Source organism: Podarcis raffonei, chromosome 13 (assembly GCF_027172205.1).
Source record: "Podarcis raffonei isolate rPodRaf1 chromosome 13, rPodRaf1.pri, whole genome shotgun sequence".
Classification (NCBI taxonomy): Eukaryota; Metazoa; Chordata; class Lepidosauria; order Squamata; family Lacertidae; genus Podarcis; species Podarcis raffonei.
In genome coordinates this window covers 9,061,646-9,088,885 of record NC_070614.1, presented here as the reverse complement: position 1 = coordinate 9,088,885, position 27,240 = coordinate 9,061,646, and the positions used below count along the sequence as shown (strand labels likewise).

General features: G+C 45.1%; 1 protein-coding gene across 2 annotated transcripts in view; it reads right to left on the bottom strand.

Moving 5' to 3' along the window:
- Nucleotides 1-7,333: 7,333 nt before the first annotated feature.
- G3BP2 (G3BP stress granule assembly factor 2) overlaps nt 7,334-27,240 on the bottom strand; it is a 37,280-nt gene continuing 17,373 nt past the window's right edge. The window contains exons 4-12 of one of the 2 annotated variants that reach the window (XM_053363056.1): nt 25,291-25,464; nt 24,273-24,363; nt 20,576-20,678; nt 18,478-18,658; nt 16,238-16,336; nt 13,213-13,315; nt 11,928-12,056; nt 11,644-11,762; nt 7,334-8,527 (exon numbers count right to left, since the gene is read on the bottom strand). In XM_053363056.1, the coding sequence (XP_053219031.1) occupies nt 8,255-8,527; nt 11,644-11,762; nt 11,928-12,056; nt 13,213-13,315; nt 16,238-16,336; nt 18,478-18,658; nt 20,576-20,678; nt 24,273-24,363; nt 25,291-25,464 (1,272 nt within the window). In that variant the 3' untranslated portion in view covers nt 7,334-8,254. The remainder of the gene's footprint in view (nt 8,528-11,643; nt 11,763-11,927; nt 12,057-13,212; nt 13,316-16,237; nt 16,337-18,477; nt 18,659-20,575; nt 20,679-24,272; nt 24,364-25,290; nt 25,465-27,240) is intronic. The other variant, XM_053363057.1, reaches the window with a different exon arrangement.

Here is a 27,240-nt window from a genome sequence, read left to right as displayed (position 1 = left end):
ACCTGGTACGCAGGCTAAGACCCTACCTGCCCGCGAACTGTCTCGCCAGAGTGGTGCATGCTCTAGTTATCTCACGCTTGGACTACTGCAACGCGCTGTACGTGGGGCTACCTTTGAAGGTGACCCAGAAACTGCAATTAATCCAGAATGCGGCAGCTAGACTGGTGACTGGGAGTGGCCGCTGGGACCACATAACACCGGTTCTGAGAGATCTGCATTGGCTCCCAGTACGTTTCCAAGCACGATTCAAAGTGTTGGTGCTGACCTTTAAAGCCCTAAACGGCCTCGGTCCTGTATACCTGAAGGAGCGTCTCCACCCCCATCGTTCAGCCCGGACACTGAGATCCAGCGCCGAGGGCCTTCTGGTGGTTCCCTCATTGCGAGAAGTGAGGCTACAGGGAACCAGACAGAGGGCCTTCTCGGTAGTGGCACCCGCCCTGTGGAACGCCCTCCCATCAGATGTCAAAGAGATAAATAATTACCTGACATTCAGAAGACATCTTAAGGCAGCCCTGTTCAGGGAAGTTTTTAATATGTAACGCTGTACTGTTTTTAACACTGATTGGGAGCCGCCCAGAGTGGCTGGGGAAACTCAGCCAGATGGGTGGGGTATAGATAATAAATTATTATTATTATTATTATTATTATTATTATTATTATTATTATTATTATTATTATTATAAAAATAAGTTGAATGAATGCAACTTAAAAACAAAATTAAAATACAACATTAAAATATTGAAGCATTAAAATGTAGCCTCATCGCAGGAGGAGAAAGGAAAAGAAAAAAGAAAGAGGAGGAGGGAATCAAATTGGCTCCAAGCCAAAGGCCAGGTTAGAGCCCCACCCTGCCTTGCTGCTGCCAGCCTGTGCGGGAGTGAGGGGCTCTCCCCACAATGGGCACGGCGCTGTTGCATGCCTGCATCACGCCGCACAGCCTCCGACGGAACTCCCAGCGACTTTGGTAGTGGTAGCCGTCGCTGCAGATGGCACAACCTTGATGGCAGAAAGTGAGGAGGAATTAAAGACCCTTTTAATGAGGGTGAAAGAGGAGAGCGCAAAATATGGTCTGAAGCTCAACATCAAAAAAACAAAGATCATGGCCACTGGTCCCATCACCTCCTGGCAAATAGAAGGGGAAGAAATGGAGGCAGTGAGAGATTGTACTTTCTTGGGCTCCATGATCACTGCAGATGGTGACAGCAGCCACAAAATTAAGAGACGCCTGCTTCTTGGGAGGAAAGCAATGACAAACCTAGACAGCATCTTAAAAAGCAGAGACATCACCTTGCCAACAAAGGTCCGTATAGTTAAAGCTATGGTTTCCCCAGTAGTGATGTATGGAAGTGAGAGCTGGACCATAAAGAAGGCTGATCGCCGAAGAATTGATGCTTTTGAATTATGGTGCTGGAGGAGACTCTTGAGAGTCCCATGGACTGCAAGAAAATCAAACCTCTCCATTCTTAAGGAAATCAGCCCTGAGTGCTCACTGGAAGGACAGATCGTGAAGCTGAGGCTCCAATACTTTGGCCACCTCATGAGAAGAGAAGACTCCCTGGAAAAGACCCTGATGTTGGGAAAGATGGAGGGCACAAGGAGAAGGGGACGACAGAGGACGAGATGGTTGGACAGTGTTTTCGAAGCTACAAACATGAGTTTGACCAAACTGCGGGAGGCAGTGGAAGACAGGAGTGCCTGGCGTGCTCTGGTCCAGGGGGTCACGAAGAGTCGGACACGACTAAACAACAACAACAGCCATCGCTGCCTCCAGCAGCAGCAAGTTCCGCCGTTTAACTATTCTCTGAGGACATCGGGCAGAACGTTCTGGCGGCGAGTGCACTTCGACTGTGGAACGGTCTCCCTCAGGAGGGGATGGGCTCTTCCCCTTCCCAAGAGGTTTTTCAGCAGAGGTTGGATGGTCGTCTGTCAGGGAGACTTTCCTTGAGATGCCTGCATTGCAAGGGGGTTGGACTAGATGACCCTTAGTGTCCCTTCTGCCTCTACGATGCTATAATTCTATAGTGCCCACTGTTCGATAGGCAGCAGTAGGCAAGGCTTGCCGCTCATCTAAAGCATAGGATTATAGAATTATAGAATCGCAGAATTGGAAGGGACCGCAGGGTCATTAGTCCAACCCCCTGAATGCAGGAATCATTTGCCCATGGGGCTTAAATTGAGATTAATATTCTCATGCTCTACAGCAGGGGTCAGCAACCTTTTTCAGCCATGGGCCGGTCGACTGTCCCTCAGACCATGTGGTGAGCCAGACTATATTTTGGGGGGAAAAACAACACGAATTCCTATGCCCCACAAATAACCCAGAGATGCATTTTAAATAAAAGGACACATTCTACTCATGTAAAAACTATGCTGATTCGCGGACCATCTGCAGGCCGGATTGAGAAGGCAATTGGGCCGCATCCGGCCCCTGGGCCTTAGTTTGCCTGCCCCTGCTCTACAGACTGAGTGGTTTTGTTGAACTTTGAGTTGCAGTACAGTGGTACCTCTGGTTTAGAGGTTCTGGAGGTCCATTCTTAACCTGAAACTGTTCTTAACCTGAAGCACCACTTTAGCTAATGGGGCCTCCTGCTGCCGCCACGCCGCTGCTGCGCGATTTCTGTTCTCATCCTGAAGCAAAGTTCTTAACTCAAGGTACTATTTCTGGGTTAGCGGAGTCTGTAACCTGAAGCGTCTGTAACCTGAAGCATCTGCAACCTGAGGTACCACTGTACATAGAAAACAAGGAAAAGATCTAAGATTATAGAATTATAGAGTTGGAAGGGACCCCAAGCAATGCTGAAATCCTGGATTGGCTCAAAGCAGCAACCTGCTGGTTAATAACCCTGGTCCACTGTGGCTCCAATAGGGACAGGAAAATGGTTGACTCAAGAAAGAAAAAAACCATTACCAAAATGGATGTTAAATTCACATTGGTAATGGGTTTATGGGCTTTCCCCCAAGAAGCTGAAGGATGAGAAGTCAGCGTATGTTGAGGAACGTCAACTGGCAGAAGACAGGAGGCAGGTGATGGAAGTTAGAAGCGCTAGACTGTACAGCTGCCCACTACAGAAAGCAGTAGGTGCTTGATTATTTCCATTCCTGCTAGCAAAATCCACTTGGGTCTCAGTGTACGAAAGAAAAGCACTGCAAAGCTGGAAGAAAACCCTATGTGAAATCCTGAACAGCCACTGCTACTCCATGTGGATAATACTGAACCAGATCTGACTCAGTGTTAGAAACACATATATATAAGCTAATCGCCAAATAGCACCTTAAACCTGGGTTTTGGCTGCCACAACAGAACGTCTAGGCACCATTCCCCCACCCAAGCATGGGATTTATTTTTATTTTTCATTTCATTTCTATACTGCATTATAAAGGGGGGGGGGGAATCTCAAAGTGGTTTACAAGACAATAAATCATCAAACAAAACAGCCCACAGTAAATTCAAACTTCAAGGAAAATATTTCAGATCCTTCTCTAAGTGACGTTTTGCTTTCCCCATATTTATTTGCTTGATTTAAATAGCTGCCCCATCACAGGAGGACTCCTGGAAGGCAGTGTGGTGTGGTGGCTAGTGTTGGACTAGGACAGGGGTAGACAACCTAAGGCCTGGGGGCCGGATGCGGCACAATAGCCTTCTCAATCTGACCTGCGGACGGTCCAGGAATCAGCGTGTTTTTACATGAGTAGAATGTGTCCTTTTATTTAAAATGCATCTCTGGGCTATTTGTGGGGCACAGGAATTCATTACAGTGGTACCTCGGGTTAAGTACTTAATTCGTTCTGGATTAATTAGTTCGTTTCAGGTTTAAGAACCTGAAACTGTTCTTAACCTGAAGCACCACTTTAGCTAATGGGGCCTCTCACTGCTGCCGCACCGCCAGAGCACAATTTCTGTTCTCATCCTGAAGCAAAGTTCTTAACCTGAGGAACTATTTCTGGGTTAGCAGAGTCTGTAACCTGAAGCGTATGTAACCCAAGGTACACTGGATTCCCCCCCCCCCAATATAGTCCAGCCTACCACAAGGTCTGAAGGACAGTGGACCGGCCCACAGCTGAAAAAGTTTGCTGACCCCTGGCATAGGACCTGGAGGTCAGAGTTCAAATCCCCACTAAGGGATGACACACACTGAGTGACAACTTGGGCCAGCCGCAGCCTTTTAACCTACTTCCCAGGGCTGTCGTAGGGATTAACAGAGGAGGAAGGTGAACTATGTACTCCTTGAAGGGGGGATATAAATGCAATAAGCAAGCACTTCTGCTTTGTTGCTGAAGAAAGCTGGAGGGGCCAGCCAGCCTAGCATCCAGAGATCTCTACACCCAGAGATCTTGTTGCTTTCAGCCAGAGAAATGCAGAATCCATGAATGACTCACAAGAGAGCTGCAGTGAACACACACTGACTTGTACAAGTCACACTAATGGGCCACCTGGCCTCTAGTCTCACCTAACTGGCTGTGGGCTAAACCACAGAGCCTAGGGCTTGCCGATCAGAAGGTCGGCGGTTCGAATCCCCGCGACGGGGTGAGATCCCGTTGCTCGGTCCCTGCTCCTGCCAACCTAACAGTTTGAAAGCACGTCAAAGTGCAAGTAGATAAATAGGTGCCACTCTGGCGGGAAGGTAAACGGCATTTCTGTGCACTGCTCTGGTTCGCCAGAAGCGTCTTAGTCATGCTGGCCACATGACCCGGAAGCCGGCTCTCTCAGCCAGTAAAGCAAAATAAGCACCGCAACCCCAGTCGGCCATGATTGGGCCTAATGGTAAGGGGTCCTTTTACCTTTAACTGGCAACAGCTCCAAGGTTTCAAACAGATCGGGCACTGAACCTGGGACCTTCGCCATGTACCAAGCCATGGGCCCTCCGCTGGAATGCAAAAGACTTTTATCATCACTGCGCAAAATAACCAGCTGGTGCTGAACTAGCCGCTTGTGACAAATAGAAGTCAAAGTGTTGCTGGCATCTGTCTCGGGAGACAATGGGAGTGTACAGGTACAACAAAACAATTTTTCATGCTGTCTTAAGGTCTATCAGCTGTCAAGTCTTGAGTTGCCCACACGTGCATCCAAACGCCACTGAGTGGTACAGTCCAGGGATAGTTTCACCTCTTCATCAGCTGCCTGCATGAACCGGACCTCAAGATAGAATATACAAATTCAGTTTGAAAATTTCAACTTTTCTGTAAGTGACAGGCTTACGGTGAAGCAGCAGCGGTGGAAGAATAGCCTTCGCCTTAGAGAGCGAGAAGCGGAACAAGAGAATTCAACAGCAAAGGCAATAGATAGTGCAGTACATGTGATTTGATAAGTTATGCTTAATGCCCTACAATAAAGACTCTGCTCTTCTGCTGGCATAAAAGATCTAGTACGTTTAGAAAGGGCCATTGGTTCAGCATGCGTGATGGACAATTACAACTGTGTCAACGTGCATATATTTTCACAGCAGCTACAACACAAAGAATTTTGACATGCAGATTGACAGCTTAAGATGCAAGTTGTTGCAAGGTGCAGAATCCACTGCTAGTTAAATTATCAGATCAACAGCAATTTTGGGATCAACACCGGCACGATTGCCTTTCCATGTAGATAACTGCCACGGAGGAACACCAATTCCACTGAGAAGAGAATTCGGGACCATTGATGAATGCTGCAGACATCAGTAGTTTATTGGTATGTTTAGTCAAAACACATTCAAAAATGGAAACTTAAAAAGTAAATACTTTCCACCTGCAACAATTAAACTAGATTCTACTAGCATATAATGCTCAACACATTACAGCAATAAAGATGGTAGTCCACTGTCTTGCATACCTACTAAAGCCAAAAGATGGTTAAAGCAAGTTTGTTGAAATAGGACTGCGATTATAGCAATACTACCCCATTGTCAACAAATCAGCAGTTTATAACAGGTCAAAGGAGATCTGTTGCTTTTTTCTTCTAGAGGTACAGTTATTGAAAGGAGGGACAAGAACACTATGAGTCCACAGTACAATAGGCGAACAGTCACCATGTAAACTTCTGTGTATGCTTCCAATATTGTTAATTCATGGCATTTAAAGAAGCCGGCCGGATAGCTGAATGGCTCAGTAGCTCCTCTAATTGTCAGTTACGTATTTTTCTGATTATTTCTCCAGTGCCATTTGCCTTTTAAGAGGTTTTTTTTTTAAAGATCGCAGGGCAATACCATAGCACTAAAAAAAAAAAAAAAAGTCAAGGAACACAAAACACTGGTAAGCAAACCGCTTGCTGAGAAGAGCAGTTTAAAGAAAGGCTTTCAACTTAAAGGTTTATGGTTTGTGGTGAAGCATTCAAGTACTACATTTCCAGGCATCGTCTGAAAATGAAACAGTTCAACACAAAACACCCCCCCCAAATATAACCATGGAAAGAGAGAAATGTGTCCCAGAAAGTGTATGAAAATAGTGCAAGACTTACCGTCAAACATGGAAGACCTCAATTATTATTATTATTATTATTATTGGGGGGGGGGAGAGAAAATGATGCAAACTCACTCCCCCTCCCCCTTAACACACAGGCAAGATTTTCCACATTCATAGGAAACAGCAAATGGTCACTTTTAACCAAATGCTCCTTGCAATAGGCATTTTTGTTACATTAAAACAAGTGAGGTCTTCCATGCTTAGAGCAGCTCTGAGTGGTCACATATTTTTGCCTCCCCTCCTCAAGAGTAACCCCGAGGCTTACTGAGCTGTCCAGCGTGAAGCCGGGGGAGCATCGTTTTGCTACATTTGCAGTTTTCTGGAATGTGCGATCCATGCAAACAGGAACCTGGAAACAGCAAACCTCTCACCAAAATTCAAGACGCTCTAAAAAAAATTCCAAATACACAAGAGGAGGTCCTCCCTCCATGTACAAATCTGAGCTGTGTGGGCATCAAAGTCGCTTCGAGGTTGTGCAAAATGGGTGACGACAGTTCAAAACCTGGAAATAGCAATTACTTTGAGCTATTCTCCTGCCCTGTGAAAATTGCAGTATCCTTGAGGTGTAACAAGTTTTATGTTAAATATGCTTATCCGAAGTATACTTGAAACAAAGGTACGTGCTTGATTAACTTTGGACTTGTCTATGCAAGAATGCACACACGCTTCCGCAACTCCATTTCTCTTAAAAATCAGCCATTTCTTTCCTCCCTCTTTCAAAGGCTTCAGAAACATGTCAACCGCAGAGCTAGGCAAATAATATTCCGGTAACCTTTACCGATTTCAAGATACTGCAATTTTTTATACAATGATTTTATAAACATTTTTTTTTTACAGCTGTTAAAAGTTTTGCAGCACAGCCATTCATACCACTATACTGTACAAAATCACCAGCAACACTGGAATGATGTATTTAATAGAAGGCACCATCATGCTTATTACATTACCAGAGACCTCAATACAGTAGAGACAATTTTTCACTGTACACTGCTTACAGAAAGGGGGGAAGGGGAGAAGGAGTGTGTTGAGCATTTAGCCATCCCTGTTCTGGAGAAAGGCGGGGGAGCTCATTAAATCCTTTAAAAAAAAAAACCAAACCAAACTTGTTTCGTATTCAGGACTATGATTTTTGAAGTTTTTACATCTGTGTTTACAGCTAAATGGTTTCCTTCTGGAACATACTTGTAGTCTCGTTAAGGTTTGTGTGTGTGTACATATATTGGTCAGAGCAAAGCAGAGCAGATGCCTGCATCGTTTCACAAGCTACTTTTTCCTTGCTGCTTTCAGCAGATGTCAACGTAAAAGGAGTCAAATACCCATTAGTGCGCTTTTGAGTTCGTAAAAACGTGAGTTGTTTGGAGCCAAGTGTTCTATAAGGGGGGAAAAGGGTAAGCTTCTCCAATTGCAAAGATTGCACTAGTTGCGTTTCCAACAGTATTAGGCAGAAACAGTAACACTTACACAAAATGTGTAGCAGGAGGGTGCTTTTTTTGTTTTGTTTTACTGAAAGGACCTTAACTCAAATTAGGCACGCCCTTGTCCTTTTTTTTTGTTTAAAGTTGTTGCTGCAGAAAGTTTAAATGGTCATTTCTCAGTTCTTAATCTCCAAGTCTAAGTTATACGTTAACAGTGTGACTTCTTTGTGAAATTGGGGAAAGAACGTCCACCTCAATTTAACTGGTAACCAAAGGATGTTTCTCACATCAAAGAAATGATCAAAAAGGCTGTGTTACATTCCAAAGCCAGAAAATTAACAAGAATGCAAACACGACGAATAATGTATCACTGCCAAGACTGCCTGCCAACATTTGGGTCTTCAGCGACGTTGACCTGTGAACCGGCCTTCCATCTGCCCAGTTCCTCTTCCGGAGCCAAGTTTGTGGGCCATGCCACCCCTCAGAGGCGGCCCTCTTCCATCGCGGTCTCGCATCATTCCACCACCCACAATGCCACGTGGACCCCCTGGACCTCGGTCGTTGCGCCGGATATCTCTGCGGTCATCGCCACCACCTCGGATCTCTCTTTCACGAGCAGCTCTGGTCTTTTTTTCTTCTACGTTCAAGCGCACTTCACCACGAAACATAACAGGCTTGAAAGGGCGGGGAGGGAGGGAGAAGATAAAGCGTTAATACCAAAGGCGTAGCTGGTTTTATAGCTTCCAAAGAGGTTCACTTAGTAGAACATATGCAGAAGGCTCCCAGAGTGGCTGGGTATGATCATCATCATTTCCATGTCATGCATGCAACATTAGAGCACTGAGTGTGCATAGCTAACCTAATTGCTGACAGTCATTGGCAGACCAGATCAGAACGCATCGTTTCTTTAGAGTGTGTCAATCACAATGCTAGTTAGTATTCAGGTTGTCATATCATTAGCAATTCTTATGACTGTTATCTTGCTAGCTACAATACACAGACCCAGTGGATGTTATTTTGCACCACCTGTGACAACGTTGTTTGTATGGATGGCAGAAATCTATAATAATAATCAATTTTATTTATACCCCACCCTCCCCAGCCAAGACCGGGCTCAGGGCGGCTAACAACCAATAATAAAAACAAGTTAATTAAAATACAACTTTAAAAACAAGATTAAATACAACATTAAAACATTAGGATGCAGCCCCTTCACAGGAGGAGAAAGGAAAAAATAAAGAGGGGGAGGGAATCAAATTGATTCTAAGCCAAAGGCCAGGCAGAACAACTCTGTCTTACAGGCCCTGCGGAAAGAAAGCAGATCCCGCAGGACCCTGGTCTCATGAGACAGCGTTCCACCAGGCCGGAGCCAGTGTTGAAAAGGCCCTGGGCTCTGGTTGAGGCTAATCAAACTTCCTTAGGGCCCGGGACCTCTATGGTGTTGCTATTTATGGACCTTAAGGTCCTCTGTGGGGTATACTGCGAGAGGTGGTCCCATAGGTACGAGGGTCCTAGGCCGTGAAGGGCTTTAAAGGTCAAAACCAGCACCTTAAATCTGACCTTGTACTCCACCGGGAGCCAGTGCAGCTGGAAAAGCACTGGGTGAATATGCTCCCATGGCAGAGACCCCGTGAGGCAGAAGCTGCCATACTTTGAACATTCCTTACGAAACTCCACTTTAGAAGCAATGCATATTCTTAGTTATCCCAGATCACTCCTTTCTTCAGGTCTAGGATCTGGGTGTAAGGATGGCCAATTCTCAATTGAGCTGATTATCCAAACACAGTAAGCAACTGGTCATTAAAAAAAAAATAATTACAAGAATATGACTTCCTGTCAGGGTTTGTCAGCCAGAACTCAGTTCTGGCACCTCTCAGATATGTGCCATTCTAAGAGAATGAGGGAGGTGTTCGTGGTGAGTTCTGGCACATCTTTTTCTAGAACTGCTTCCTGTTATCTTGAAATATTGTGAAGTTATTCTCTTGCCGCTTTCTACAGTACACTGTAATTCTGTATGCGTTCCAATCAACCGTTTTGTGCCGTATCTAAAGTTATGCCCTCAAATCTCTATCCTGATTCACTCCTTTCAAGAGCGGTAATTTTCAGTAATAACACTTTGCAATTTAGAATACTCTCAGTATTCAATGGTGTCGCAAACAAATAGCTGTGACCTATTTTCGGATAGGAGAGGATTATTTTCACTATTACATTAACTAGGGACTGGTTTACACTGCACTTTGCCTCTCATCAGTTCAGCTATCACTTGCTACGCATTAACTGTGACCTCTTCATAAACCTTCAATTCAAATCCTTCTTCTAATTGTGGTCTGGATTGCGGAGTTAGGGAGATCCCCTTTTGTTTTGTTTTAAAGCCACTACAATAAATGTGCAGTGGGGAGGAAGGAGAGGAAGTGCAAAACCTGTTCCTAGACTTCACGGTGAAGTATTGATCTACAAAAGGCAGGCGAGTGCCATCTGAACAGGCCTACAGCCAGATCCTCACCCTGTGGGGATTACACTCCTCCCGAGCTGCAGATATGTGGGATTGCTACCGTATTTTTTGCTCTATAGGATGCACCTTTTCCCCTCCATAAATGAAGGGGAAATGTGTGTGTGTCCTATGGAACGAATGCAGGTTTCAGGCAGCTATCCGCAAGCCTTCGGAGGGCGGCGGGAGTTCCTGCCAGACTCCGAAGGCTTGCGGATAGCTGCCTGTTCTGGGGGCTGGGGTCGGGAGAAGCTCGGGCTTCCCCCGTCCGCAGCCCCACAAACTCCGGGAGTGGCGGCGAGGTCGTGCACAACCTTGCCGCCGCTCCTGGACCTGTTTTGGGGGCTGGGGTCGGGGGAAGCTCAAGCTGCCCCAGCCCCAGCCCCGCGGCTAAAAACGAAGCCAAGACAGCGAGCAGGATCCACCCCGCTCGCTGTCCTGGCTTCTGCCAAAGCCGCGCGCAGCCTCTCCCGGCTGGAGAGGTTGCACGTGGCTAAAGAGGAAGCCAAGACAGCCAGCGGGATGGATCCCGCTCGCTGCCTTGGCTTCTTTCCTCTTTGGGGCTGGGGGGGGGGGAGAATATATTTTTTTTCTTTATCCCCCCCCCCTAAAATCTACGTGCGCCCTATGGTCCGGTGCGCCCTATGGAGTGAAAAATACGGTACACATCACATGTCTGTTTACATTCCAGCACAGATTGCTGGCATGAGCGGAACTTCTGCTCTGTATTGCTTTTGTTTTCTCTCTTCCGGAGAAGAACAAGGAGAGAGGCCATGTTTTTCTTTGTCCTGATTTATGTATAATAAATGCATAGCTTAGTATCGTATCCACGCCTCGGGCCTGATTCTGTTGTGTGATTACTCTGCTGAGTAATGTGTGCTCCAGCATGCACCACAACTTGAGTCGCAGAAGCACGTCGGAGGAGGGTGACTGATGGATCTCCACAGCGGCAAGGCTGAGAGGGAGACGGCCGAGCCAGCTGGCTTTTCACCCCCCGGTTCCGACACTCCCCACCCCCCTGACAGAATGGACTCTTATCACTTCAGGCTGCAAGTGGGAAATAGCATAATTAAGCTTTTTCCACACTGAACACTTACCTACAAAAAAACCCCCATAGCACCTAAAGGAGAAAGGCTTTTAAGCCAGGTCTTTCACTGTCTTATTCCTGGATCACAGAAATCCATTGATGGATGAATGTGAAGTGGGTGGGGACTTACAAAAGTCTAAGGCAGCAGAATTCAATGTGTCATAATGAAAACAGAATCTAACACTAGTTTATAATATGGTGACTAGATTACTTACTTTTGCCAATAAAATCTTCTGAACTGGCTCAGAGTCATCAAACACCACAAAGCCAAAGTTTGGGAGTTTTCCTCCAACACCTTTAGTATTGATGCGAAGTTCCACAACATTCCCAAAGCCTGTGAAAGCAGGGTGTAGAAGGTTATGGGAAAATGTATAACATCTATTAAACAGCAAGTCAGTTTGCTCAGAAGGCAATTTCAGCAATGCTAATTAGAGAGGTAACTTAATATGGGACTAGCAAGAATCCCCACCACCTCAAGCTTCACTTATGTGTCACTTACTCATGAAAAACTCTTTCAGTTCATTCTCGTCAATATCATGTGGTAAATTGCCAACGAAGAGCTGATGACTGTCTGGATAGCGAATTATTCGTCGATTGTCTGATTCGTTTTGATCCATATCTCCTCGACCTGCATTCGTACAAAACCGGGACGCAAACAGCAGTCAGCTTACAAACATATGGAATGCTCCTGCTGTCAAGAATGAACTCTGGATTCAATCCCATGTTCAGTTCTATTTCATAAAATGGATGTTCTCTTTGCTTATTATCTGTTGTAACCAGGAATGTCAAAATTTGGCCGGGGACTTCACAGTTAGGAAAAAATGAAGCCTAAAAGGTTTAAGGGGAGGCAAGAGATAAACCTAACAGTTATCAGCGACTAGAAACTTATCCTGGATTCTATTCCCTTTCTGGCAGGCTAAAAGGTTAGGAGAGAAAGTTGAAGTAACATTATATATATACAGTGGTACCTCTGGATGTGAAGGCAACCTGCTTCTGCGCGGGTCGTGATTCGCCACGTCTGCACATGCGCGTGACGTCATTCTGAGTGTCTGCGCATGTGCGAGCGGCGAAAGCCAGAAGTAACCCATTCCGTTACTTCCGGGTCGCCGCGGGACGCAACCGGAAAAGATTTAACCTGAAGCATCTTTAACCCAAGGTATGACTGTATATATATATATATAGAGAGAGAGAGAGAGACAGACGAGGGAATTAAAAAGAACAAAGATAGAGCACTGAAGCACTATAAAAGGGGCTGGAGCACTGTGGAAGTTAGAGAGCACACTTGGAACACTGCAGAAGAGAAGACTGCAAATGGAACTAGAAGAGGAACTCCAGCAGAAATGGAAATGCCTATTTATTAACTTAAGATAGGTAAATAGTCAAGTTCAGATTTACCTGGATGTGTTTTCTTCTTGTTCTTAAAGGAAAACAGGTGGGCTTTTTTAAAGAATGTATTTTCAAAAACTGTTCACTTGTTACTTGGCAAAAGCCTTTGGGAAAAACCTCTCTCTCCTTCTCTCTGTGTGTACCTTCAAGGCCATAAGGGCCTTTCACATTCAAATTTAAAGCTAGAGGACTTACGGTAGGCCACAGAATCATAGGATTGTGGAGTTGGAAGGGTCCCTGAGAACCCCGGCAATGCAAGAATCTCAACTAAAGCATCCATAACAGATGGCCACCCAACCTGTCAAACCAGGTGAACGACCTGATTTCCTAAGGAAAACCCAGAAAACCCACTGTAAGCCAAATTTGCAATACTGGTGCTTGGATTTTTTTTTTTTTACCTGGTCTGGGGCCCCTTGAGGGAAAGCCTGGCCGCTCCCGCGGACGCTGTTCACGCACACGAGGAGGTTGAGACTGGGTTTCAGGTTTTGTTTCTACTCTTTGCTGGAACGAGAAAATGCACGGTTAGCAAAAATTATAAAGATAACTTGGACAGCCGAAGCAGAGCAACTCATAAATGCAGAATAAAGCTGTTGGGTTTTTTTGTTTTGTTTTTTGTAGTTGGAAAAACATTCCACTTATGAATTCCTCTGTACCAATCCAGGACTGTAGGGCTTACTTTTTGTTATAAAACAAAAAAGTTGAGTTCTGAATCACATCTTTTTCAGACTAGCCCAAAACACTAGTGGTGATGAGGGTTTTCAAGGTTCAGCCCCTGGAAACCCTGAAAAGCCCCCCCACCCCAGGTCATGCCATGAGAGCTACTATCAAAGAGCAGCTGAAGCACTGGGAGAGCTGCGAAGCAGAGCTCCCCCTATTGGCTCTGCTGCGAAAGGCCAGCTGCATCAGGCCTCCTCTTCCCTCAGCTGTCATCTGTGGACAGCCATTTCATCAGGGTGCCTTGGTGGGAGAGACAGGAAGCCGGGTTCAAGGCATCTGCTTTGCTGGAGGCCAAGCTCCAGTAGGCTCCTCCTGCCAATGAACTAAGCCAGCTGGTCAACATAGCAACAACTGCCGAGAAATTGGGGCCTGAGTTTCGAATTTTATATTCCTCTTCCCCCCTCATCCCTTTTCCCTTGTGTGCTGTATCTTTATTGTTAGACTGTAAATCTTGGGAGTATAGGGACGCAGGTGGTGCTGTGGGTTAAACCACTGAGCCTAGGACTTGCCGATCAGAAGGTTGGCGGTTCGAATCCCCGCAACGGGGTGAGCTCCCGTTGCTCGGTCCCTGCTCCTGCCAACCTAGCAGTTCGAAAGCACGTCAAAGTGCAAGTAGATAAAAAGGTACCGCTCCGGCGGGAAGGTAAACGGCGTTTCTGTGCACTGCTCTGGTTCGCCAGAAGCGGCTTAGTCATGCTGGCCACATGACCCAGAAGCTGTACGCCGGCTCCCTCGGCTAATAAAGCAAGATGAGCGCCGCAACCCCAGAGTCATCCGCGACTGGACCTAATGGTCAGGGGTCCCTTTACCTTTTAAAGCTACAAGCCAATACCTCCCTCTTATTTCTCAATGACCCAACTTTGGCTTCATTCCTGTTGGTATTCAGTGTTGATGACAATAAAACATGTGGCTTCTTTCTACACTAACTAACCAATCCTACCCACTCATTAGCGGGAGAGGCCATGTCCAGGCCAACTTGAGTAAAATATTTTGAGGGGTAGGCAGGTAATCCCCACCCCACATAATAAATCACTTGACATGACAGACACACACCATTTGAATGGCAGTGCCCATCAATTTTGGGAGGGGGGTGGCCTCCTCAAATATTTTATGACATGGGCATAGGAGCCAACTCTTATGCCCATGTCAATGGATGGTTTTACACACAATGATTTTAACACTCGGGAAAACTATACATCTTATATACACTGCCAGCAATGTGGCATCCCTGGGGGGCTCACCCCTTGCCTGAAAAGCTGGCAGCCCCTTACCCTTTTTCAAACACCCTTCCTTGTGGAGTGTTCCCTCAGCCTCCTCTACTCTCACTGGGAGTCCTCCGGGCAGCCGCTGCTGCTGCCCCTGATCTCTGAGCTGTCCCCAAAGAGAAGTGCCTCTTTACATTGCTCCATAGGGGCGTGGGTCTGTCCATTTCCAACAGCAAGGGCTGGCGGACTGGCTGGCTGGGCTCCTTGAACTGCTTGCTTGCTTGCTCTGAGGCCGCCTCAGCTCCTGGCAACCAGCACCCCCTGGCCAGCCCCAGAGGCACCATTCGCTTGCGGAGCTAGTAGCCAGGGCTGCCGCAACAAACAGCTGTGCAAGCCTTTGGGAGGCAGAGACACGAGAGGACATCAGAGGAGAGGGGGAAGGAAAGAGGGACAGAGGCCAGTGTTGCCCACGGCAGCCCTGACCATCATTCAAGGCACCCCAAGGTGCCACAGCACACTGGTTGAAAAAACCACTGCCCTGTTCATTTCAACTAAGCTTGCAACAGTGGGCTGTGTCAAAGGGTCTGATTATGCTGCTAGTGTGACATCTTTAAATGTCTACTACCAGAGCTGGGTTCTTCACCTTACCTCTTGGTATGGTAGCTCTGTTTACGCAGATTTGCTAAGTTTTCTTTAGGGGGAAGCAGCAGCATTGTGCTTAAACCTATCTCCGTGTCCTCCACAAAACATTCTCTAGTAATTTTAAGGTGCAGAAAGATGAACTCAACTACCTTTTCAACTACCCATGGCTCACTCTGGGATAATCTGTTAAGACGGAGAGTAGAAGACCCTTAACTGCTATAATCAGCTCTAAACTACTGCTTAATGTTTGACTGTATCATTTATTTTGCATATGCATGGAATGTTTCTTGGGGGTGGGGGGTATACAGGGATTGTTTATTATATGTATTTTTTGAAACAGAAAAATAAAGAAGTTTTTTGTTTTAAAGAAAGTAACTGGGTATGATATCCTGAATAATGAAATATACACTTCTCAGATTTTCAAAATACGGTTCAAACGAAAGTGTGGGTGATCCCCAAGGGATCCCTTCTACACCTTTGTTCCAGACAACTTATATATCGCACTGCCACAAACATTTTGGAAATAGGAGTAACAATAGTACTGGTAAGCAGGGCTTTTTTTCAGCCGGAAGTTGCCAGAGCTCAGTTCCAGCACCTCTCAAGTGGGCACCACTGCCATTATAAGAGAACAAGGGAGGTGTTCATGGCAAGTTCCAGCACCTCTTTCTCTAGAAAAACAGCACTGCTGGTAAGAAATGAATGAACCAGTCTACAAAACAGTCATAAGTTGGTACAGGATGCTGGGATATATATTAAGCAGCCAATTGGCACAATTCGAGAAATTGTAACTTGCTTTGTTAGTGAAGCAGTTTGTAGATGTAAACAAGCAGACAATCTAAGGTGTTCACAGACTGGTTACCTGTGAGACTGGTGCTTTAACATGGGGTGGAATTCCAGAGGAAGAAACAGTACCACTAGGAGGCAGGTTTTTACTGGTCACTGAAGCCCAAGAGAAAGCCTGCAGGAAATGCAACAAACCTGGGCTGCTCATCATAGAAAACTACGGACATTTCTTACGGGAAAACTAGACCAATAGAAAGATTTGCTCTACGGCAAGACAGTCTCAGAATTAAGTGCAATCATAATACGATGCCAGCAAAACAGATTGTGAATGCTTTTACCATTTTTGTTATCTATTCGTTTCAACAGATCACGTTCATCACCCTAGGCTGCAATCCTATACTCACTTAACGGGGGGTGAAAGAGAGGGCAGTTATACATGAGTACATTTTTCGTGCTTTATCATTTTGGGGGGGCTAGTACAGACTTAATATTCCCAGGGACTGGAAACAGGCCAAACACAGGAACTATCCACAGTCATTTTGCTCTCAGGACCAAATTCCCTCACACTTTCCCTGTCAGTCTTAATTGTGGTAGCATGCGATATCATTTCTGTCATTAGCTGCAATTAGGACCAACCAGGGTCTTCCCTAACTAGAAGAAGAAGAAGAAGAAGAAGAGTTTGCATTTGATATCCCGCTTTATCACTACCCAAAGGAGTCTCAAAGCGGCTAACATTCTCCTTTCCCTTCCTCCCCCACAACAAACACTCTGTGAGGTGAGTGGGGCTGAGAGACTTCAGAGAAGAGTGACTGGCCCCAGGTCACCCAGCAGCTGCATGTGGAGGAGCTGAGACGCGAACCTGGTTCACCAGATTACGAGTCTACCGCTCTTAACCACTACACCACACTGGCTCTCAGGACCACACTAGGACCTCTCCCCCCTAGAAAAGAAAGTTCTGTTTAGAGATGCTACTGGGTTCTGTTCTCAATTTTTACGACCCAGTGGCATCTGCAGCATGAAGTGCCTTTTACCAGCTTGGGCTGGTTTGCCAGCTATGATCCCACCAGAAAGGAAATAGGCAGATCCCCTTGGTAACTTCCCATTTAGACTACTGTAAAGCACTGGATGTGCTTTGAACAGTCAAAAGCTTCAGATGATTCAAAACAGGCTAGAATACTAACTGGGACCAGTTATATGGAATTTACCTTGTCTGTTCTGAAATAGTTAAAACTGATTGCTGGTCCACTGACAAGCACAATTCAGAGTGTTTGAATTGTGCTCGTCAGTGGACCAGGAATTACTTTAACTACTGTATTTTTCGCTCTATAAGATGCACCAGACCACAAGATGCACCGAGTTTTTGGAGGAGGAAAACAAGAAAAAAATGTTCTGAATCTCAGAAGCCAGAACAGCGAGAGGGATCGCTGTGCAGCGAAAGCAGCAATCCCTCTTGCTGTTCTGGCTTCTGGGATAGCTGCGCAGCCTGTATTCGCTCCATAAGATGCGCACACACTTCCCCTTTTTAGGAGGGAAAAAGTGAGTCTTATAGAGCAAAAAATACGGTATTTCAGGTGTTGCCTTTATGACTTGGACTAAAGTATCTCTGAAGGACCACCTCTTCCAAATCAACCTATCCCAACTGATCCAAGATCCTTCTACAGGTGCCCTTATACCAGAGGTTAGGTAGGCACAATTAGGGAACGGGTCTAATTGGTTGTGATCCCTATTTATAGAATGTTCTCCTGAAGGAGTCTCATTCAGAGGCACCAAACATGATTACTCTGTAATAGCTAAATATGTCATAGCTAAAAAGCAATAGGTGTAAGTACTCAAGATCATAACCTTGTGGGTAAATTTACTGTGACTTCTTCCCAAAGCTCTCAAATTATTAGGCTGTCATAACAGAACACAGTGCCTGCAATATTTTCCCCTTCTACTGGGAGGGAAGGGAATCATGAGACTGGATGCATTTCAATTTACATTGTAAGAAAGCAGTAAAGAATCAATTATGTTAAAAACTTGCTGTCCTATATCAACAGTACTAATGAGTTTTTATTTTTAAGAAGGTTCTTAATATACATTTACTAGCCTCAGTACCCATTAGAAACATTTTTTCATTTGGCTTTGTACTATAAGTAATGTGAATGTCCATTTGTATGGATGGGGCAATGGTAACACTCATTTATACTGAATACTCAATGCAAAAAGCTACTCCCACCAGTTCTGTTTGTGATTATAGCTACCCAGGTTTCCTCACAATCCGAGTTTGATAGCCATCTTCAGTCTAGTTACACAAAGCATCGAAAATTAACCAACCTTTGGTGGTTCTTGTGGTAGAGAAACTGTTTCTACAGGAGGTGGGGATGGAGATTTTTCTTCTAGCTCTTCAATATTTTTTTCTTCCACTTCAGGTTTTAGTTCCTCAGCTTTTGATTCAGATTCCAGCTCAGGCTCAGGTTCGTGAGTAGATTCTTCCAACGTTTCTTCTATTCCATTACTAGAAGAATTGGATGCAGCTAAATTAATTCTAAAATGCTAACAGATAGCAGGACCAGATATACTGACTTATAATAATAATTTTATTTATACCCTCGTCCAGAGCCGGGCTCAGGGCGGCTAACACCAATAAAATCACAGTAAAAACATAATAGGGGGAAAGGGGGGGGGCAGAAAAAGAAGAAGAAAAACTCAATTTAAAATACAATTTAAAATGCTGATAAATCAATTTTAAAGTAGCTGATAAATCAAGACCATAAGGGGAGGGAAACATAAGGGTCAGACCAAGTCCAAACCAAAGGCCAGGTGGAACAGCTCTGTCTTGCAGGCCCTGCGGAAAGATGTCAAGTCCTGCAGGGCCCTAGTCTCTTGTGATAGAGCGTCCCACCAAGTTGGGGCCAGGGCTGAAAAGGCCCTGGCCCTAGTTCAAACCAATCTAACCTCATTGAGGCTCGGGACTTCCAAAGTGTTGTTATTTGTGGACCTTAAAGTCCTCCGCGGGGCATACCAGGAGAGGCGGTCCAGTAGCTATGTGGGTCCTAGGCCGCATAGGGCTTTAAAGGTCAAAACCACCACCTTAAACTTGACCCTGCACTCCACCGGGAGCCAGTGCAGTTGGTAAAGCACTGGATGAATGTGATCCTGCGGCAAGAACCCTGTAAGGAGCCTTGCCGCGGCATTGTGCACCCGCTGGAGTTTCTGGGTCAGCTACAAGGGCAGCCCCGCATAGAGCAAGTTACAATAATCAAGCCTGGAGGTGACCATCACGTGGGTCACTGTGGCCAGATCAGGGCGATGAGCAACGGTAGCTATCGGTGGGGGAAAGCTGACTGTACATGCTATCAGCTTTTACCCCTTGTTGCATATGCATCTCAACCATCCTGCAATCCATGATTTTGCTGAACTCTTTTCTGCTGAAGCACAATTGCACTGGCCCCTTAAACTCTAACTACTGGTAGCTGGATAAATCCCTCATTCCTATACAGTGGTACCTCAGGTTAAGTACTTAATTCGTTCCGAAGGTCCGTACTTAACCTGAAACTGTACTTAACCTGAAGCACCACTTTAGCTAATGGGGCCTCCTGCTGCGCCGCCGGAGCACAATTTCTGTTCTCATCCTGAAGCAATATTTCTGGGTTAGCAGAGTCTGTAACCTGAAGTATATGTAACCCGAGGTACCACTGTAGTGCCATAAAAAAAGTACATAGCCATTCTTCAACTAGTGTGCTCACCAAGAAACACAGTTTAACAAATTAATTTCCTTCCGAGATGATTCCCAAGAATTGCCATAAGTTTGCCTTATCAGTTACCTCATCCCCTTACAGCCCTAGCACTTACTGCTTGTATACATAAGCCAGTAATTTTTGGTTACAAGTAAAATTAACCAAAAGAGAAATACATTTTATTTTATATATGTATCTCAGTCACACCCTTTCTCCCCAAAGCCCAGGGCAGCTCACACACAAGTAACAAAACATCTAAAAAAAATCTCCAGCGCAGACGCAGAGTGGGAAATATCTCTACTTAAAATGGCTTGTTGAAGGAGGAAGGATTTCAAGTAGGCACTAAAAAGACAACCGAGACGACATCTGCCGAATATTTAAAAAGAGGGCTACACATTAATGCCTCACATAAATTTTATTCTGATTTCTCTATACACTACAAGAACCACTGTAAGGCAATGATCCTTATGAAAATCTTCCAGAGGTAGTATGTTGTTGCTCAGAAATACAACATGGACAATCTTTCAACGCCTTTTTATTATAAGTTCCATACATTAGATTACATCACAGGCTAAAGATAGAAGACCTGAAAACAGGATGTCTCAATATTGTTAAAATGGGATTTGTATAATTAAAAAAAATGAAACGTATTTTGCATAGACTGGTTGCAATGTAAGAATATAAAGTTGTCTTACGTTACAGGGTGATTATCGTAGTAAGTACTGCTTGCATTCTCTTGAGCAGGCTCAGGGGATGGCTGCCTTTCTTCATGCTCTTCTTCTACTTCATCTTCTGACTCTAAAACATTAGATAGAAAGTCCTTTTAACTATTTGTAATTAGGTAGGAGAACACCACTTTTAAAGGAATGTGCCTTTTTACTGACAGCAACAACGTTGTATATACAGTCATACCTCGGGTTACAGACGCTTCAGGTTGCATTTTTTCAGGTTACAGACGTGCCAAAACCTGGAAGTACTGGAACGAGTTACTTCCAGGTTTCAGCGGTCACGCATGTGCAGAAACGCTAAATCACGCTTTGCGCATGCACAGAAGCGCCGAATCGCAACCCGCGCGTGCACAGACGTGGCGCTGCGGGCTGAGAATGTGCCTCCCACATGGATCACGTTCGCAACCCGAGTGTCCACTGTAAGGTGGAACAATGCAGACTGAAGTAGAGCGGCAATGCTTAGTTAGTTAGATTAACATATTAAAGTCTTTTAACCAATGAACACTCCTTCATGGATCACTGCCTTGTCATGGCAAAGGGGCTTGAATAACTCAGAGAAGCTATGAGCTATGCCGTGGAGGCATTATGGTGCTGGAGGAAACTCTTGAGAGTCCCATGGACTGCAAGAAGATCCAACCTATCCATTCTTAAGGAAATCAGCCCTGAGTGCTCATCTGGAAGGACAGATCCTGAAGCTGAGGCTCCAGTACTTTGGCCACCTCATGAGAAGAGAAGACTCCCTAGAAAAGACCCTGATGTTGGGAAAGATGGAGGGCACAAGGAGAAGGGGACAACAGAGGACGAGATGGTTGGACAGTGTTCTCAAAGCTACTAGCATGAGTTTGACCAAACTGCAGGAGGCAGTGGAAGACAGGAGTGCCTGGCCTGCTCTGGTCCATGGGGTCACGAAGAGTCAGACACGACTAAACGACAAGAAACTGATAAGCAAGTACCCTCCAATTCACAGGGCTGCAAAATTTGGTAGGTAAGGAAGTTAGGCAATTTTTCTTGCACCTCAGAGACATCAAATGCCCCCTAATTCAAAGTGGACTAGACGATCCCTCACCCAACCCCTGAGCTTTGAAATGAAAGCTCCATCATCCATAACCATAAGCTGTGTGTAGAGTGCCTTTCAAAATCAGCAAGCTGGCAGGGACAAGGCCCCACCCCAAAAGCTGGGAAGACCAGGGTTGTCATGTTCATCTCAACTTCAGGCTGATTACCAGAGCCAACCAAAGTATTTGAATCATGTGCATACGGATCTATAGTGTTTGAACGACCCAGTAAATAGGCACCAAGCAAAATCAGACTCGATCATTCACTTTAAATGACTAAAGGGAAAGCTATAATTTAAGGGCTGGATTCAACTAAGTTGCCGCCTGCACATAACGTGGCCTGCTCACACAGTAGTACTTTCTCCCTTCTCCTCCTTCCGTGCACCCCCTAAATCTGCACCGGAAGGGTGGAGGAATGGAATGTGTATTGGGGTGGGGGGTCTTATTATGTGAGCAGACCTCATTTTCCACATGCACAGCCCAGGAACTTGACACTATGTTGAATTCCACCCACAGCTTTCACTGGCTGTACATAGGTTTTTAATTCAGAATAGATACACCTGCTGTGCATTTTGTTACTGTAAAAAAGAGGAACTCTATTAAGATCAAGGCACTTTCATTTGCGATTATAAGATAGATTAAAAAGGTAAAGGTACCCCTGATCATTAGGTCCAGTTGTGGACGACTCTGGGGTTGTGCGCTTATCTCGCTCTATAGGCTGAGGGAGCCGGCAATTGTCCGCAGACAGCTTTCAGGTCATGTGGCTCTGGCGAACCAGAGCAGCACACGGAAACGCTGTTTACCTTCCCTTCCTATTTATCTACTTGCACTTGACGTGCTTTTGAACTGCTAGGTGGGCAGGAGCAGGGACCGAGCAACGGGAGCTCACCCCGTCGCGGGGATTTGAACCTCCGACCTTCTGGTCGGCAAGCCCAAGAGGCTCAGTGGTTTAGACCATAGCGCCACCTGCGTCCCTTCATAAGATCGATTGCAGCACACTAACTGAATAATCTGCCACAAATTCCGAAAACCGTCTAATTTAAGAAGAATCCACCACAATGCAGCTGGATACATAAAGTGTTTTACTCAAATGCATCCGAAATGATACTCTTTATATGTCAGTCACATGCTCTATTTCAGAAATCCTTCCCATTCAAAAATAGCTGATATTCCTTTATTTCTTTGCCTCATCAAGTCTTTCTTTGCATTCAACCAGTCTAGCCTCCAAACTGACATGGTGGAAAGTAATTTAGGTTGGAAGTAGACTATTGTTTAGTCGTTTAGTCGTGTCCAGCTCTTCGTGACCCCATGGACCAGAGCATGCCAGGCACTCTTGTCTCCCACTGCCTCCCGCAGTTTGGTCAAACTCATACTGGTAGCTTTGAGAACACTGTCCAACCATCTCGTCCTCTGTTGTCCCCTTCTCCTTGTGCCCTCAATCAAGCACAACTGTGGAAATAAACTGTTTACTGAAGAGAGGAGTCACAGAATATTGCAGTTCTCTTTGGCGCCAGCTCCATCACTGTATAGTCACTGCTCCCTTTTCTTGTTCATCTTTCCTGAGGAACATGTGCTTGGTCTCTGAATGAAATCTGACTCACACAGCACAATACTACTGCAATGCTCAGCTTAACCACCCCCACACCACTGCATGCCTGCATATAGGAGACTTGCGCTTTTTTAAGCAGACAAAATTTTCCCCCAACTACAATTTATTCCTAACAGCCACCTCTCTGATCTTTCCTTACTGTAAACTGAAAGAATGAATTCCGGTCAAGTTGATAGTTATATGAAAGGGTAACAGAACGGTCAGCCCTCCAGGGTCAACAACAGCCATAATATTATCAATCAGATTCATTCAAACGTCATTCAAATTGCCCTTTGTGGGAACTGGCTCAGGATAACAACAGGCAAATAATTGCCAGGCTAGAATCTTGAATAATCTAGTCAGGCCCTGCCAAGTGCAAAATTGCTTGCAGGGCTTGTTACCAGGCTGGATTGTGGCAGCAACAACCCAAGTAGGATTAGGCCACACCGGCACAGATACTAACCTGAGCAGCACTCAGATAAGCATACTTTTATTCAAAGGCTAGGGTGTTATCCCTTCGACCTGGAGCACAAAATGTTTGCGGAAATATGTGCTAGCTCAGCATGGATTGTCTCTATAATGGTACCTCTAGTTGTGGACATGATCTGTTCCGGGCTGCCGTTTGCACCCTGAAAAGTCTGCAACTACAGCAGCGCTTCTGCACATGCGTGGAGCGCGATAGAGTGCTTCTGCACATGCACAAAGGGCACAAAACGCTTCTGTGCGTGCGGCGAAACCCAGAAGTATACACCTCCAGGTTTGCCGCGTTTGCAACCTAAAAAACCACAACATGAAGCGAACGCAACTTGAGATATGACTGTATGCAGTTTCCACAGTGAGTTGTGCTCAGGTTCATCACCTGAATTTTTCAGTTCCAGCATGCTGCTCCCCTCAAGTCCTGCTTTTGGACTTCCTATAGGTATCTCATTTGGCTGCTGTCAAAACAGAACACTGGATCAGAGAGGCCTTTAGTCTGAGCTAGCAGGGCTTCCTACATTCCAACTCTGACCGATTCCCTTACCTTCATCTAGTTCAGCTTCAGAGTCACCAAATACTTCATCTTCATAACGGAATATGTCGTTGTGTACATAAAACTTATTTGGAACAGATCCCTGTAAAAACAAACACACCATGGGTAAAAAAACCCAACAACTCAACTGTTGATTAACTAACTCTCTGGCAATGCTACATATTGCTTTCAAATTCAGTTGTCCTTTCCCTTTTGCATTCATGTAATGACACGAAAAGTAAGACTTCTCAGCCATAATGTTCAATTCATTTGGAACACTTTGCATCTCATATATATATGCCCCTATACACAATGGTCTAGGGGAGCAGTCTGTAGTCCGCTGGCAGTAGGAGTACAATATGGGTATGTCTTTAAGTTAACATCTTACATTAAAAACCCGACAGTACCAAACTATCGAAGGCTTTTCACCAAAGCCAGACTAAATGTCTTTCCTTCTGCAGTGTTGGATGGCAGGTTGAGAGGAGTTCCCTACCAGGACAGACTTTGCTCGTGTGCTCAAGACATCGATTCTATAAAACATATTTTGTTGCATTGTGCAAAATATGAGCAAGCCAGGGCTGAACTGATATTACCCTTGCTGGTACCTTTCCCGGGAAAATCAGAGGCTCACTATGTCAGGATCCTATTGGAAGACCGGACAAATGCTAGAACATTAGCAGTGGCAAAGTTTTTATCAGTGGTTGCAAGAACAAATGATCCCTATATTCTGAACAAAATGCTTGTTTAACCTGGAGGTAGGCTGTATGAATTGTGTATTGCTTTGTAATGATTTGTTGGGTCTCTGAACCGTAATAAAGATTGATTGATATACAGTATATGAATGGCCCTTACATGGAAGCTATAATTGCAGCTATGTACACCTAGGTAAGATTGCTGGTGGAGGTACCAAAGCAAGCTTGCAGAAATAAGTGCTATGTTTAGTCTAGGAAGGTTTCTGAAGTGAGGGCCATCGTTTGGGATCAACTCGTGTTTAAGGCCCTGCTGCTTGAAGTTCACGGTGGTTACTTACTTCTGGAGCCAGTACGAAGGTTTGCATGAATTTCCTCATTGGCTGCCCATTATTTGTCAACTCCCCCATGACTTGCACAACTACTCCATCGTTCAGAGTTGCATGAGCGTCCACATGGCGGATCTTAGTGCGGCATTCACTAAACTGCAGGGACATCACCTTCTTGTGTATGTCCTAGAGACAAAATAAAAGAAACTTGAATCCTACTTAGCCAAAAATTAAAAATAAAACCCCAAGCTCTCAGTACCTGATTTTGATAACTACAGTCATACCTCGGGTTAAAGACGCTTCAGGTTGAGCGTTTTCAAGTTGTGTCCCACAGCAACCACGAAGTAACGGAACGGGTTACTTCCGGGTTTCACCACTCGCGCATGTGCAGACGCTCAAAATGGCGGCATGCGCAGAAGCGGCAAATCACAACCCGCACAGAGGCAGGTTGCGTTCTGCTCAGGATGAGTACGGGGCTCCAGAACGGATCCCGTTCACATCCAGAGGTACCACTGTATAGATGTTTTCCTTTGTTAGGTAGGGCCTCTTAATACTGAATGCATTGCTTTAAAAATGCTGAATATGAAAATGCTTTTCCTTCAATGTAGAGAGCATGTGAGACACATTCTTCCTTTTCTATCTATACAAGCTCTCTCTCTCTCTCTCTCTCTCTCTCTCTCTCTGTGTGTGTGTGTGTGTGTGTTGGTCAATAACTGGTAGATACAAGCTAGTTGATGAAATTCCATAATGCTACATAGCTTCAGAACTAAGTTTCACATAAATTAAAATGTGGTAGAGTGAAGATGTGACTCTTTAAGGTTCCCTCCCTCTTCCAAGGCTCCTGCTCACCTGTACAGCCTACTGCCCTGGTGCCTCACTCTATGGCTACAGCTAAGTCTGCTGCAATGTTCCATTGAATGCATTTGAGAGAGAGCTACACAGCTGGTTAGCTTGGCCAAGGGTGGCACTATCCTGACAAGCAAACAAGGCAGCCATTCCTGCTACCAGATCCGCTTCCAATAAGCCTTTCTCAGCACAGGCCAGGGAAAGGCTGCAGCAGTACTTGCAACAGCAGTGCCTGAATGGTGGAGCCTGGTTAAACACTAGAAAGAGATGGGGGAAAGTCCTAGGGAAGAAAGGTAGTAAGGGGGGGGGGGAGGAGAACACACATACACTTTCACTCACTAGGAGGTTTGGGAAAGGATGGAGTGAAGAAGGAAGGGGCAAGGAGTTTTGCCTCCACCTCCATGAAATTCCACAGGCCTTTCACAAGTAATTTTGGGAAACTCTGATCCTTTTGCTTCGGCCCCAGCCATGAGCAACTCAAACTGCCTACATCTTCTCTGCTCAAAGAATCTAAAGGGGAAGCCAAGAAATTCTCAGACGTTTCTGCACATCAGATGATGGTAACACAGCTCAACAGCTATTGTGCCACATTATGTGGGTGAAATGCACTTCTGATAGAAAATAATAAATAATAATAATGAAAATAATAATAATAATTTTTAGAGCATATTACAGTGTTTTCAAGAAAACCCAAAGCTTATCCCCATGGCTAATTTTTTCTATTTTCCAGTAAAAACTAGGTATATTTTATATACTTTTATTTACATAATTAATATAAGGAGGATTCTGGCTGCAGGCCAACGGACTACACTGCAGCTCTTTCATGTGGTCATAAACTTAATCTAGTATTTTAAAATCTGGGGGGTGGGGAGGAGGAGGACATGTAATTGGGCTAAGTTTTGCTTTAGGTGTTTTTTTTAAGTGTCTAATTAGGAAAGCAAGAGAACAATGCAATAGTCTTTAATATAGTTTTGAAAGCATGTGCCTCAGGGCAGCAACCATGAAATCAGGGATCCTTGGCTGTCTTAAAACATTTCAAGGAACGGGTTGGCCATTTCCCTGAAAATACCAAATCTGGATGACAACAGAGAAAAACAGAAGACTATAGGTGTGGAA